Consider the following 15,382-nt stretch of genomic DNA (forward strand, 5'->3'; position numbering starts at 1 on the left):
CCATTATGTCTTCTGATAGATCAGAGATGAAGTGCAAATGGAGAATATAGACTGACATTTCACAACATTTGACCTGTTTAGAGGAGGTCTGGATCTCTCAAACTGCCTCTGACACAGAGAAACCTTCTCAGCTTACAAAAGGTTTCAAGCATGTGAAATTCTAACATTACACACATGCAAATCAATTATATTTGAAAAAACAGTTTAGTATGTTACTGAAAATGACAATAAATATTTCAAATTTAAATTTAAAATTAAATTCAAGTTTGAAATTTAAAATTAACATAAAACTTAAACTTCTAACAGTAGTCAGTCACATTGAAAGAACTATGCCATAACCAAACAAACATTAAATAAAAATACTAAAATAAATACTTCACAATTATTGGTCAGCACTCTGTTACTTTTATTGTACTGATCTTATATTATGTGAAAAAAAAAACGTTAATGTGTTGTAATTCTTGTGATCTACCACAAGGAGGAGACTTAACAAGCAAAACGGGCGACTGATACACTCAGGAGTCCCAGAACAGTCCTTCTATTGGCAAAAGACTGTTAAATATATCCACGGTCAATACTAGTGTAGATACTGCCAAAATCTGTTATTAGGGATGATTGCTCAAATTTTGAACGTTTGAGCTGTTTTATTGTTTCATGTGTAAATACAGATCCACTGAAGACTGCATCATTCAAAATCGATTATTTTAATTACAATCTAAGCATTGTTCAGTAAAACACAATTCTTACTAAGAGAACAAGCCAGTAGACATTTATTGGCTTTCTAACTGATGGATCTCAAATCAATACACAGCCAAATAAAACACTATTTTAAGCAAAAGACACCACTGAGAGCCAGAGGCAGACTTAGGCAAAGGTAAGCAACCGCGTTGGGCCCCCAAAAGTGAAGGGCCCCCCTAATTTTTTTTTTTTTTTTAATTTGCAGGATGCGCATTCATCATAAAAATGTAAATACACAACACAGAATTTCTACAAAATAAGTAAATAAAACTTAAGAAATTATGTTGTTTTTATGAATTCAATTAATTAGAGTTGTTTTTTATTCAACCATTAAAATAGAGTACAGAAAGATTGAAATGGAAATCAGAATTTGGGCCTAAAAATGTCATTTTCGTTAAACCTTTAATAGGCCTAAATTGCTGTTAAATTAAACAAGTTTCATGATTTTAATTAATTAGACACAAATTTAGACATAAAATTCTATATAATCACCCAGAAAAAATTTTTAATCCGGAAAAAACTAAACAGAAAAAAAAAAAAAAACGATTTTCATAGGGCCCTACAAATATCATGCATTTGAAGCTATAATTTAATGCTTAGCAACAGTGCATATTATATGGGGCCAATTTAAATTTGTTTAAATGGCGCTCGTTTGTTTTTTTTACAAAGGACCCACTTCCCACACAGACACAGTTGTTTATGATGTTTGGTTGAAATAATTCTTGTTAAAGTGTGTTAAATGTATAATTTCCTTCAGTTTAATTTAAATGTGTAATTAAAATAAATAAAAAATAAATGTGTATTTTAAGTATTATTTTAGTAGGCTATTAGACAGCCTTACCTTGTGTTGACAACTGTATATTGAAAATTACCCCAAAGCACCACCTAGTGTCTAGTCGACTCTATTATAACCTGTTTAAATGTGAACAAGGGATCTACAACATTAAAGAAATCCTTTATTTATAACTTGTACATGAAAAATCTCAAAGATTGGACACATCTATGGGACACAGTCGTGCAGCAGTGAGCATCACAACAGTGAAAGCAACCTCAAGTTTGTAAATGTGAGAAATTTTATAGGGCCCCATTCCTGTATTGCCTGGGGCCCTCAAATCACTTAATCAGCCCCTGCTGAGAGCATTAGGAGTGTAATAAGAAAGCAGACCACATTTCAAATCATTTGCTGAAACTACTGAACTGAAACAAACATTAGGGAAAAAAAGAAAATGCACAGTAACTAAAAAAATTTAACACTTCTGCACGGTTAAGTAAATCTACTCTGACAAAGTCAGAAGGGAGAAAAATGAGACATTAAACTTGTGTCTCATATCTCTTTTTGAGGAACTGGCATTACAAGCAAATTGTGGATGCCAGACTTGCTAAGTGGTTTTCTTTTCTCATCTCTTGTGTTTCCCCATGAGTAAACAGATTATGAAACACTTCTAGGAAGAGACAGGACAATTTTATAGCACAGTTGAGGTCACTGGAACTGCTATACTCAGAAATCTTTAATGGAGTAAACTATAAAACAATTGAAATGTCTCCTCTCCTCCTCTCAAGTTATGATTCCTAACCCATCACATTAAAGACCACATTTAACCGAGCTGCTGTCAGAGATGGCGAGGATCTTAAAAGAATTGTTCTAATATAGCCAAAGATTCACAAATAACAATAACTCAAGGTTTCTTTCAATAAGAGAGCAGGTCGTGAGGATGCAAACAGTGCTCTTGGGAATGAGGCAGTGAGGCACGTCTCACATTGACAATACGAGGCAATTATGTTAATCAATGAAACAAGTGAAACACGATGTTGCGACCAAATCGATAGTAATTCTGATTTTCGCTATTTTTCCTAAAAAAATTCCCTGTCTGCTGGTCAATCGAGACCTTGGTATATAAGTCATGAGATGTGGGCAGATAATGACAGAACAGGAGGCTGTGGTTATATGTGAGACAACAGCTAGAATGAACAACAGAGAGCTTCAAAATTTATTCAGAGACCCAGTCAGCCCATCAAAGATGTTAAAACCATTAATGTAATGAGTCTCAGACAGACCCACGGATGGCCGCAGAAAATCGATTTCACCATGCAGAGTGGACCGCAGAGTGATACTAATGAAGATAAAGAACAGCCAGTGCCACAGAAGAGGAGTCCATTTTTGCAGCATTAAGAACCACAAATTCAGTAGATTATCTGGATATACTGAGGCCTTTGTTCATTGAGACAATTAGTTCATTTGCAGTTCTCATTGAAAGTTAAGCCCATACAGCAGTGTAATGGTTACTTCGACATTACCTACCAATGCAATATTATTATGGTCAACTGATTGAGATTTATTCTTATTTTAGATAATATTTAGTAAATTTGAAATAAATCATTTGAAAATGAATCAACACTCTCAAAAATAAAGGTTATTTATTAGTTCTATGAAGAACATTTAGCATCCATGGAACCTTTCCAATGCACAAAAGGTTCTTTATAGTGGAAAAAGGTTCTGCAGATGATTAAAATGTTCTTCTCACATTAAGAAATGGGTTCATTCTAGAATTGTTCACTGAAAACCTGTCAAGCCAACAATGGTTTTTCTATGGCAATGCTGTGAAAACCCGTTTGGAACCTTTCCTTTTAAGAGTGAATATCAAAAAATTTACAAATAATAAATGGGTAAATTAAATATTAAACTTCAGATAGCAACTTCTCGGTTCTTCAATTCTGTTCCAATATTTATTTTTTGAATGACTGAAAATAAAGTAAATAGATCCAGCAGCGTACTCAGTAAAATGGTAAGTTTCTGCCCTTGGGAATCATATTTTCTCTAAAAAAGATCAGGTTATGATAATTTTACATGAGTACACAGTGGCTATGACATAACAGCATAGTTCGAAATCAAAGATTTAAAGTTTGTTGCATGTGGATGTTAAGTGACAGCAGAAATTCTCCTGTCTGCATATACAGTACTGTACAGTCAGCTTCCTTCGTTAAGGTTCTATCTGATGATTTTAAACAGAACGAACAAAGAATGGAAGCTCTAGTGCTAGCGTTTTCAATGCTGTCAAAATTAAAGTCCCACTACTGACTCTTAAAGGAGTAGTTCACTTCCAGAGGGATAATTAATTTGCTCATCATTTTTAGACAGTTGATGGGCACCATTGATTTCCACAGTAGGAAAAAAAAAATACAATGGAAGTCAATGGTGCCCATCAACTGCTCGGATACCAACACTTTTCAAAATATTTTCTCTTGTGTTCACACAGATTTGGAACAAAAGGAGGGTGAGTAAATGATGACAGAATTTTAATTCTGGAAGTGAACTACTCCTTAACCTAAACAGAAAAAATTATAATTGAAAAATGGTAAAATATTGGTGATACATCAGTTGACCAATGTAATATCCGAATGGTTGAAATAAAGATACAACAACAATTTAATGTGTGTCTCATGACAGATTCACTCTTTTTTAAACAGTGAAAGTGACCATCTTATCCATATGCATTTAGAGCCACCAGGAATGCAATCTGCTATGAAGGAGCATATTGCATATAAGGAGTGTATAAAGTGGTTCTGGTGTTGTTTATGAAGCAGTATTTCAGAGTTATTCAATTTGAAAGGTAAAATCTAAGACTTAAGAAACAAAATATAGCATATTACCTACCAGTTCCTTTTAACTGTAGGACCCAAAGCTCCTTTGGCTTTTGCTGACTAGAAATACATTTCTGTTCTTCACACAGGCAGAATAATATCACCATAATGATTTCAAATTTATTTCACCAGCATCACTGTGTAGAATACAATATGTGGTTGTATTTTTCAAGCGGTTTTTCCTTTTTGTTTAAATTGTTTCTGCATTCTTGCAACTGAACATGTTGCATCAACATGCAAACACTCATATTATTACCACCACAGTCCTATATATATATATATATACACATAGAGAGAGAGAGAGAGAGATGTTTTTCTAGTCTGCAAAAGGCAGAGGAAAAATATTAGAAAAGGTTAAATTGTCTAAGCAGATAATGACTTTCATTCTGATATTGAATATACGGAGTGTCCTGTGTATGCTTGTTACTCTAATAGATGTTTTATATCTATTTATTTTTGATTTATTTTAATGATCAGTCGTCTCTGGGAAGTGGTCTTACTGACCAGTAATTGTAATAACAGTAACTGATGGACTAATTGGCAGCTTTCCCGTGAGTTTGTACACTTTCTAAAAATCCGAGGCAACCACAGTCGAGCCAACATTCACTTACCCTTAAAGTGACAGGTTTATATTGTTCAACTCTTAGCTTTAATGGCATAAGTAAATAATGACCTCCATGAATGTCCCTTGATTTTTCCCGTTAGTTTTAGAAGATTCCTGCATTCTTCCTTTGAAGAATTTCACTTGTCAGCTTCTTCCTTTGAGAAAAGCTTTTTCATAACAGAGCAAGCCATAGTGCATATTCAAATACTGCATATACTCAAACGCATAGGTGGAAATGCTTATTATGTTGTACCACACTGTACTGTATATATTAACATCTTAATATGATTCCCCTTGACACTAAAATGTTTTCAAAGAGCCTACTTTACTTTATGGATGATCTCAGTGTGTAATTATCATTCAGAGTAGAAGACAGATCACAGAGGATCAATAGCTGGCAGCTCAACAAGAATAAATAAATCAAAACTCAAATGCTCTCAAAAGAATGTATTTAGGCTCATTTTTGGCCTCTTTTTCAGCATTATTGGTGATCTGAACTGACACGCCATAAATAACCGTTGTCATAAAATAGAAATATGACTAAATCTATTAGTAATGAATGCCATTAGTGTTATCGTCAACATCTGGCAATATACATGCATTTTTAATACATTATAATACTTAAAAATATGAAACAAAATATGCATTCATAAATGGAGTGCCACACAACTCACATACAGTAACATTCGCATCAATGACTGATGAGAAAAGAGTGATTTGCAGGCAAATGTATATTCGTGAATTTAAAGTATGTAGCTCATGACGGTTATCCTGTACCTCCTGACAGACTACTAACAGTTGCTGGCTCATACATTTGAACATATTCTTTTTTGTGCACAAACCCTCTTTTAAAAGTACTAGACCTGTAGCATTTTTCTAAAAAGAAGCACTAACTGCCCTGACAGCAACACAGATTTACCTGAATTAAACTGTTGATAATCACATATTTATCCAGTTGTGCTTTATCAAAAGCACATCCTCAGAGTAACTTAGAAACTCCTATCAACATACCCACAGTAGTCAACACTGGTGTAATCTTCTATCTCAGATTTAATTCAAGCATACAGTAGAAGAATACAATGTGACAATAAAATACACCCACTCACACTGCCTGGTCCTCCTAAACACTTCCTAGTCTCACAGAGCCAGACTTTTGACTACCGGTGTAAAGTCTGGTCCACTTCACAGCTAAGTCTAGCCAAGAACCACCCACTAAAGATGAGAACAATCCATCTGACTTTTATAACATCAAAATAATCAGAGCTGGTTTCATTTTCACAAGACAGTTAGGGGAAGGCGAATATATAACTGATTAAAACCACAATAATAGACTGGCAAGCATAAGTGGTTGATGATGGTGCAACAGTCTCTGCAAATGTCTATACAAACACTTGTAAAGAAATGAGCAGAAAAAAGCGCAAAAGCACTGATTACTCAGAGAACAAAAGCTAACATACAGTTGGACATAGATTATTTGTTAACAAATACCCAATAAATAAAACTTCTGCAACTGCAAAGTGATTTATTTGCTAACAAATACCCAATAAATAAAACTTCTGCAACTCCAAAGTGATTTACCTTCAAAACACAAATAAAGATATTCCGGCTGAGATAGTATTTGAAAATCTGGAATCTGAGGGTGCAAAAAATATATACATATATCTATACATAAAATTGCCTTTGAGGTTGTGCAAATGAATTCTTAGCAATGCATTTTAGTAATTAAAAATTAAGTTGTTATATATTAACGGTAGGAAATTTACAAAATATCTCAACAGAACATGATCTTTACTTAACATCCTAATGATTTTTGGCATAATAAAAAAATGTATAATTTTTGACCCATATAATGTTTTTTTGGCTATTGCTACAAATATACCCCAGTGACTAAAGACTGGTTTTGTGGTCCAGGGTCACATATAACAGATCATTGCATATACATTATACAGAGCACATTAAATATGGTAAATTGACAATCATCATTTACTGCTTGATGCAACAACATGAGGGTGAAAGTTTTCATTTTTGGGTGAACTAACCCTTTAAGGGCTTACTGACAAACTATAGGGAGGAAAAAAACACTGAATCAGTCCACATTTCAACGCTCTGGCTGTTTAACGCCCTGTCTAGATTATTAATTAAATTCCCATACTGTTTCACCTCATTCTGAATGATGACTTGTCTTAAAAGTCCTCTAGAGCTTCATGTTTTTTCCACCAACTCATGTCTTTCTGTTTTCTTCTTCTTCTTCTTCTTTCTATTCAGCTGCAGGCTGTTCTCACTCATGCCAAAATACTGGGTCCACCACTAGCTTCCTGTCTCCTGAATGCTCTGCATTGTCAATGGAGAAGCCTGTGAATGTCTGCAGGTGCATGAGCAGGTGTTGTACTGGTACATCCATTGTGTAGAAATTGAACAGGAAATGAGACAGGACAATTCTCTGCAGTGCTACAACATTACCTGACAGTAAACTGGGTGATACCCACACTAATCGAGCCTCACAGGGTGCTGAAGAGGTAGTGGAGGGACTGATGGGGTCTCATATGAAGGTGAAAAGGTTTTTTGCTAACACACTAAAAGTTAACATTTTAAAAAAAGGTTGAAAATGCAACCTGTCCATAATCTCTTACATTATCAGATTATGGGCCTGTTTGTAGCCACTGGCCTTCCTTCTGCTCCAGGTGATCTGAGGTGAGCCAGCATCATGATCAAGCACATTCAATCTAAAGATTTATTTTCTGTCTCTGTTAAAAAGAGTGGATAAGCAGCCCATCCATCAAAAATAAATCTTGTCACTCCAAATCATTCTCAAGTGAACAGATTGTGCAACAACACTAAGCAAATGATGGAGACAGAAACTCAGGGGAGATAAAAGTCCCCTGACAGTCCTTGCGATATTTCCTTCATAAGTCCTAAGGTTTGACAGCACTCCCAAAGTACTTGGGTTTTCACTCTTCACTGCATTTGTTTAATTGAAGTGAATGGTTTGAAATGTATTTCACGTCAAGAGAAAATCATCATACACATGAATCATACACATGGTTCCAAACGCAGCTTTGAACAAATGAAAGAAATACTTATACATTTACCTTTTGTTTAAAAAAGCCACTAAGTTTGCAGGTATCATTAACTATTTTGGTCAATGTACTCGGCTGTTACATATAATATGTCATACTAGTAGTAAAAAAAAAAAATCAGTTACTGAAATATTTGAAACTGTTTCAACACACATTTTCCATATTATAGATACACAGATACCAGCTGCACTTTCTCACTCTCTTCTCTCTGACAACAGAGATTGAGTTAATAAGACAATACTTTGATTATGGTACTGTTCAAGTATTATTATTGCAACAACTATAGTGTACATCAAAGCATCAAATTTAGAGCTTTTAGCATCTACAAATGCGGATAACAATTACAACACCTGAAATAAACAAATAAATACTATAAGAACATAATAAAGAGCTACCATAATGAAGTTGGGACAGTATAAAAAAAAGGTGATTACAAATTAAAGCTTCCTGTTTAGGTGTAAAGGGATTTATGTTTACAATAAACCAGTTACTTGATCAGAGTATAACCAGACACAATTAAAGAACAATTTAAATGCTGACAGAAACCTTGATTGGTTCTTTTCACATACTGCCTGAACTTGACTTGACAGGCCATTTTACTAGACAAATCCCCATTCAGTTCCTTGCTTTCTCTCTTAAAGTACACACAGTCATTGCTTTGCATTCTGAGAAATGTTAGATGGTAGTCCCACAAAAGCCAGCTGTCCATCAATGATCATTCTGCAGTTACTGCCTGACCTCATTACATCATCAGGACAACCATAACCACTCCTCATAAGAAGTTTTTTCTTGCTTTCCAAAGATACATTCACATTACACCAGCACAGGTAAGGCTAGAAACTTACTGGTTGCTTTTCACAATATATTTAAAACATAATTTCTAAATACATTTTTATTAAACTGCCCCCCCCCCCAAAAAATACTATAAATAAATAAACGTTTAAGTTAACCTGACATTTAATTTCTCACTAAAATTAAATGTTCAACATACAGTTCACAAATCTTTTAGTTCCAACGCCAAACTAGCCTACATTTTTGCAGCAGTTATATGTTGTGCAGACTCATAAAAACACATGTCCCCAGAAAATAAATCCAAACACAAGATCATTTATAGCCATAAAAAGTAAGACAGATGCACTCTGTAAAGCTCTCTGTGGGAAGTAGAGTGCCAGCTTGGAAGAGTCTTTATCTCTGAGTTTTCTGCAGTTTTGAAGAGAAGCATTTATTTTAAATGGTGATAGCGCAAAATGTATAATCTTTTAACGACTCACCATTGATGCAGATTTCATACGACTCGCATACCTCATCTTCAAACAGACAACCTGTGGGGGAAATACAAAATAAAAATCAACACTGGAATGGAAAGCCACTAAAATATGGGTGAGGGAATTCATTAAAGCGGTTTGAACAGCTCATCAAGTTTCTTCTGATCAATGTCTGGAATTCAACTTGAGGAAGCAGAAAATTAGCCATGAAAGACAGACTTCTAATTAGTGGGATTTCTAATTTAAGTAGTAAACAGGATTTGAAATATCCTTATTTATAATAAATAGTCTTTGGTTCGACACTGGATGGCTATCACTTTTATAGCATTCAACAGCTATAGCGAGTGTGATATTGTTTTTCCAATATACAGAAATTCAGTAAACAAGTTAGTTTTGAGAAACTTACAGTTTAGGATCAATATCACAAGTAGCCTATATTTAGCTTTGCCTTCTGTGCCTCTAGGTAAAACACAGTCAGTGAATCAGTAGGCCTACTGCTGAACGAATCCCTTGAGTAAATGACTCAATGGCTCACTCATTTTATTCCTAAATGATTCACTGTCGGTAAATGATTAAATTAGTGAATAAATCATTGAGTGAATGAATCAGTTGACAGTTACTTGTCGCCACCTACTGTCATAATGATGTAACGTGCAGAAAAACCCCCACCACCTAAATCCCAGTGTAGATTGAAAATTCCCTTTTCTGTTGAACTGTACAACAACACTATTGCTGTTGAATTTGATCATTCAAATTATCACTCCTATCTTGTCATTTACCTACCTGTCATTTATTTTCATATTCAGATAAAAAATTATAAAGATCAGTAGACAAATGTGAGGAACGGGAAGGCACAGAGTATTAGAGCAAAACTGTCTGTGTGTGATATATAGAATATTAACAGATGGATAAATGACAAGAGAGGAAGAGAGGTGTGATGCTGCAGCATGTGATCTACTGAATTGATGTGATTGGCAGCCTCTCATGGTTCAGTGTGATTCCACTGACCTAGACACTTATCACTGAGCGCCATCTTCCTCTGAATCATTTCTGGAGTACACAGGAATAAAAGAAACAGGTCACCCTGCTGATAACAGATATGGTCAATACATAAAGAAAATAACAAAGGTTCATGTAATTACTGTGGACATCAGCTCTAGAGAGATGAGGAAGGATAAGATGTGAACACACAGACTGCTGAGGCTGAACCGACCAGAACACGAAACAGTTTGCTGTCTCCATGGAGACAGGACTGAATGGGAGCTCTTAGGTGACAAGAGGAAAGATTAGAGAGCTTTGTACACGTGCCAACATGTGTGTGTATGTGTGTGTGTGTGTGTGTATGTGTGTGTGAGAGAGCGTGCGCATGGCCAAGGGACTCTTTAGCAGCTGTCCTTTGATAAAGCATAAGGGAAAGACAAATGTCCCCGAAAGGAAGAGACATAGAGCAAGAATCAGAGCTTGCATTTTGCCTTTCCATTGTCATTACCACATACGTTTATTACATCGTTCACAGTAGAGAAATGTTTCATTTTTCTCTCATTTCTCAAGCCTCTGAAATCACTTTATAACTCACACATTTTCTTTATTATCTGTCTTTGTCTGTCCCTGTCTGTATGCCCTCACGGCTGTCAGTCATAATCCATAAAGGAGCCAGAAGGAATCAACAAACTAGAGCAAAATAAAATCTGCAAAATAAAACACCTGATATCTACTCAGAAAAATCGTGCTAAAAGATATGCCATGAAGTGGAGTGCTGATATTGGCATGCTGGATCAGAAAGCTGGCTGTAATAAATGGCCTGTCAATGGTGAAGATTCTGTCTCTATTAAACATGAAGACGGTCCCACACTAAACTCTGCTCTACACACTGTTTAAAGCTCTGTAATTACTCCTGGGCACTCAAGTCTTATCAAACCACTCAGCCTCTTTTATTAGAACTTGTCAGAATTCTCATCAGCATTACATATTAATTAATTACCCCCGCTCCTCTCGCAGACGTCTGTCCGGATAAACGTGTTCTGCCTGTTACTAGCTCCTAAATCAGATCGACAAACCCATTTGTTATCTCCAAAGAGTGTCTGCACACCCTGGCCGGCTTGTGCTTGTTGGCTCCTGAGGTTGATTAAAAGGAAACGCAATTAAAGAGTAATATCTTAAGTCTATTTTTTCACTGTAGGGGAGACAAGAAGCTTCCATGGCACAGCTCACTACAGAGGAACACTTCAGCGATAGATTACCAACACTCTTGTTTTGAGATTGTTAGTCATTGTCAGTGACAATATTGTCTAATGAGAAGACAGTATGTAAGGGATAATTGTTTTGTGGACATTATTAGAATATTAACTCCGACATTAAGATTAAGTTATTATAATTAAATGTTCTGCTAAGGAAAAAAAAATGTCCAGAACATTACAAATCAATTGGCCTAGCACAATATTTATATAGTGATTAACAAACTTTTATTTGAAGCAAAAAAGTTTATAAACACTTTATAAAGTTTATAAAGTTTCTTTATGGAGCAGCTTTAATAAGGGAACGAGCTATAATCCCATGAAGCATGATAAAATAAAAATGATGGATAAATATAAAACTATTGAATAAAAGATGTTGATTAAAGGTTTTTTTTTTCCTTTGCAGAATCTTGTTTAATGTGATTTTCACCAGAATGTCCTCTGTTAAATTGTTATTTTAAGAATAATTAGAAAGCCATACTCCGTTACTTTATGTACCATCGAGCATAGCGCACAGTTGGTTTGTCCTTAAACGATAACAAGTTATCATTAAAAAGTAGACTTACAACAGCGTGATTTCAGACATAACTTTTGCACTCGATTTACAACATTTATAAAACACATTTCAATAGAGATGTCAGTTGTACCAGTACAGTGTTACACAGAAAGAAAAAAGTGAAACAAACATTTAATTCTTTAGTTTTCTTAGCAAGCAACAATCTAGGACAGATGACATTTTGTGCTCATGTCTGATGAAAATGTTGTTCTTCTTCCGAGCCACAGGTGCTGAGCACATCTGACTCTTCCCCCCTCCCACAGCAAGACGCTTTGACTGAAGCCTACAGGCTGACATCTTTATGAAGAATCCATTTCAACCCTCCCACCACTCACACAGTGCCTTATTTGCCCAGAGGTTCAGTCTGTGAGGATGAACAACATCAGCAGTGCGTGTGAAGCCCCATTCTATGGTGATTAAAGCAAACCTGCAGAACTCCATGAATCAGAGTTTAATTCAGCTGGGGAGATATATAAACACTTAAATTCCTGCCTTTTGTGGATATCCAATGCCTTTTATGCTAAATAACAGTTTATATGAACCTGATGCTAAAAATGCTTGCACTCCATACTAATTCTACCATCTTCTACCATTCAACTACATGTGATGTGAAAATGGATTTTGGTAAGGTTAAAAATAACCAATGCCAGGTGACCTGGATTCTGTTTTTTTCACTTTGATCCATGGAGAGTAGGGGACTCTATTCACTTATGTGACTTGTTTAATCATATTTGACCTGGCATTATTTTAGACAATTTTAATAAGGATGTAAATCGAACGAACTGGTACTATATTAATTACACAGTTTGTTATTCCCAGGATATTTGTGGCACATTCAATAACCATTATAACATTCGATAACCAATAGCCTTAGTTAGCTTAATTAGCTTTATTGTAAATGTAGAACATTGTGTAGGCTGCTATATTTACGAAAGCGTTATGAACATATGTACATATGTTGTAAATAAAATTTTAAAAAATGTATAACTCACTTTATGAAATACCAACAAATGTGACCCTGGACCGCAACACAACAACAACAACAACAACAACAAAATCCTGAGGGAAATCGCCTTTGAAATTGTACAAATCATTCTCAGCAATGCATATTACTAATCATAAATTAAATAAAGTTTGTATATATTTATGGGAGGACATTTAAAAAATATATTCATGGAACATGATCTTTACTTAATATCCTAATGATTTTTGGCATAAAAGAAAAATCGATAATTTTGACCCATACAATGTTTTTTTTTTTTTTTTTTTTGTTAGTGCTACAAACATACCCCAGCGAATTAAGACTGCTTGTGGTCCAGGGTCACAAATGCTTCCAGAGATTATTAATGCCCACATATGTTAAGAAGTCGAGAATGGTGACTACACAAAAAAAGATTATGGATCTTTTGGAAGTACATGGATTTATTTTTAATACAAAAGCATTTCAAAGTAACTCTTTGTGTTTTAATTTAAGATTTTTATTCCATACTATGCCTTGGATTAGCTAAGGAGCTACTGATGTTAATAACCAATATAATTAATAAACTCATATTGCTATAAATGTGCTAAAAATTTTCTTATAGATCAGGAAAGCATCTAGATGTTTCATTCCATCAACAAGCGCAGAAACAGACCTGCCATCCTTCATGATTCGGCCAATGAATTTACCAAACCTCTAGCATCTCCACATGCCGCAGAAAGAATCATTGCAGTGTTTTTAACAGGCCTCCAGTGCTTTCTTATGGCTGTAAGAAATGTGTCTTCATTGATTCCACTCCATCTAAATGGTCTTGGATATTGTTTATCTTAATTCATTCTTAATTGAAATCAGTTTTGTAGCAGCTCTATGACTCCTTTACTTCAATTTTAGTAGAGGAAGATATGAGGGGAAAAAATATATAATTTTAAAAAGGCATAAGGATGGTTACAAAATAATTCAATTAGGCCTAAGGTATGAGAGGCCATGCAAAATTAAATGTTTTGTGAATAAGTCACGAGTGAAGGGCATTGTTAGGTACAATGCGAAGCAGAGTTAATGTATTGATATGTTTTTTTTTCTTCATTAAATTCATTAAATTCTACCTTTCTGCTAAAAAAATAAAATAAAAAGATCTCCATTTCACTGGAGGAATTACATGTTTCAGTTTAGCTGTGCAGCAAGCATATGAGACATTTGATTAAGACTCTTCCAATTAACATCAATTGTGAAATATGCCAAGGACATGACTCTCTCTTGCTTCAACTTTATGTTGGTTTGTTTACAGATTCACACTGTCACTTGGGAGGTCAGCCCATTTAGCAAAGAGGCAAATAAAGAGACGATAGGAAAAGCAATTGAAAGGTGGAGAAGAGAGAGAGTGAAAGCAGAAATGAGAGTGGAATGGAAAAGAAGCAGTGTTGTTTTCAGCTGCATACTCTGCACACAGACAGGGTACATGACCCAAGAGTAAATTAATAGCACATCTTGAATGGGAGAGTCTCATTAAAAATGTTACAGCTCACATATACAGTACTTAGGTAATCTTCTCACACCCACATACATTTTGTTCAGTCTGGTTCTCTCTCTCTATCAGTGTAAAGAGAGGACAGAATCTAATAAAGTTTATTAAAACTAGACTGTAAAAAATAAATATATATATATATATATATATATATATATATATATATATATATATATATATATATATATATATATATATATATATATATATATATATATATATATTAGGTTTTATGGAATTAACTTAAATCTACAGTTTAAACCATATTACATTAGCTGATATAATGTTAATATACCAACCTATTGAAGTACTAATATCTGTTTTGTACCACTGTAATACACTGACAACCACCAAAAACAGGTGGTGAACATCACATGATGACTCAGAGTTCATCACAAGCAGCTTTCCCACAAACTGAGGATGTAAATACTAATATATAAGGTGCACAATGTCATCCACACAAATACTAAACACCATCATTGTAAAACACATGGTATTAAAATAATGCAAGAAACATTATTTTAAAAACATTCAGTGTAATTTTTTTTTTTTTTTTAAATGTACACAACTGATAAGAAAAAAACTAAGAAGAAACGGTTATTTCAAAATGTAAAGTGTCATGCAGGGTATTCTGGAAAAGTCAGTTCAAGTTTTTTCACTGTAAATAATACAATGAATTGTTGACAATGAAATGTAATTGTAATTACCTTAAATTAAAGGTTAGATCTGTAACAATTGTTTGCCTTATATAGTATCTCACTGTTATCA

General features: G+C 34.5%; 1 protein-coding gene across 1 annotated transcript in view; it reads right to left on the reverse strand.

Annotated features, from left to right (window-relative positions):
* The window catches only part of LOC128016773 (receptor-type tyrosine-protein phosphatase N2-like), a 175,584-nt gene that overhangs the window by 153,003 nt on the left and 7,199 nt on the right, over nt 1-15,382 (reverse strand). Inside the window, exon 2 of the mRNA XM_052601554.1 lies at nt 9,330-9,380. Within this exon, the coding sequence (XP_052457514.1) occupies nt 9,330-9,380 (51 nt within the window). The remainder of the gene's footprint in view (nt 1-9,329; nt 9,381-15,382) is intronic.

This window comes from Carassius gibelio, chromosome A7 (genome assembly GCF_023724105.1).
Source record: "Carassius gibelio isolate Cgi1373 ecotype wild population from Czech Republic chromosome A7, carGib1.2-hapl.c, whole genome shotgun sequence".
NCBI lineage: Eukaryota > Metazoa > Chordata > Actinopteri > Cypriniformes > Cyprinidae > Carassius > Carassius gibelio.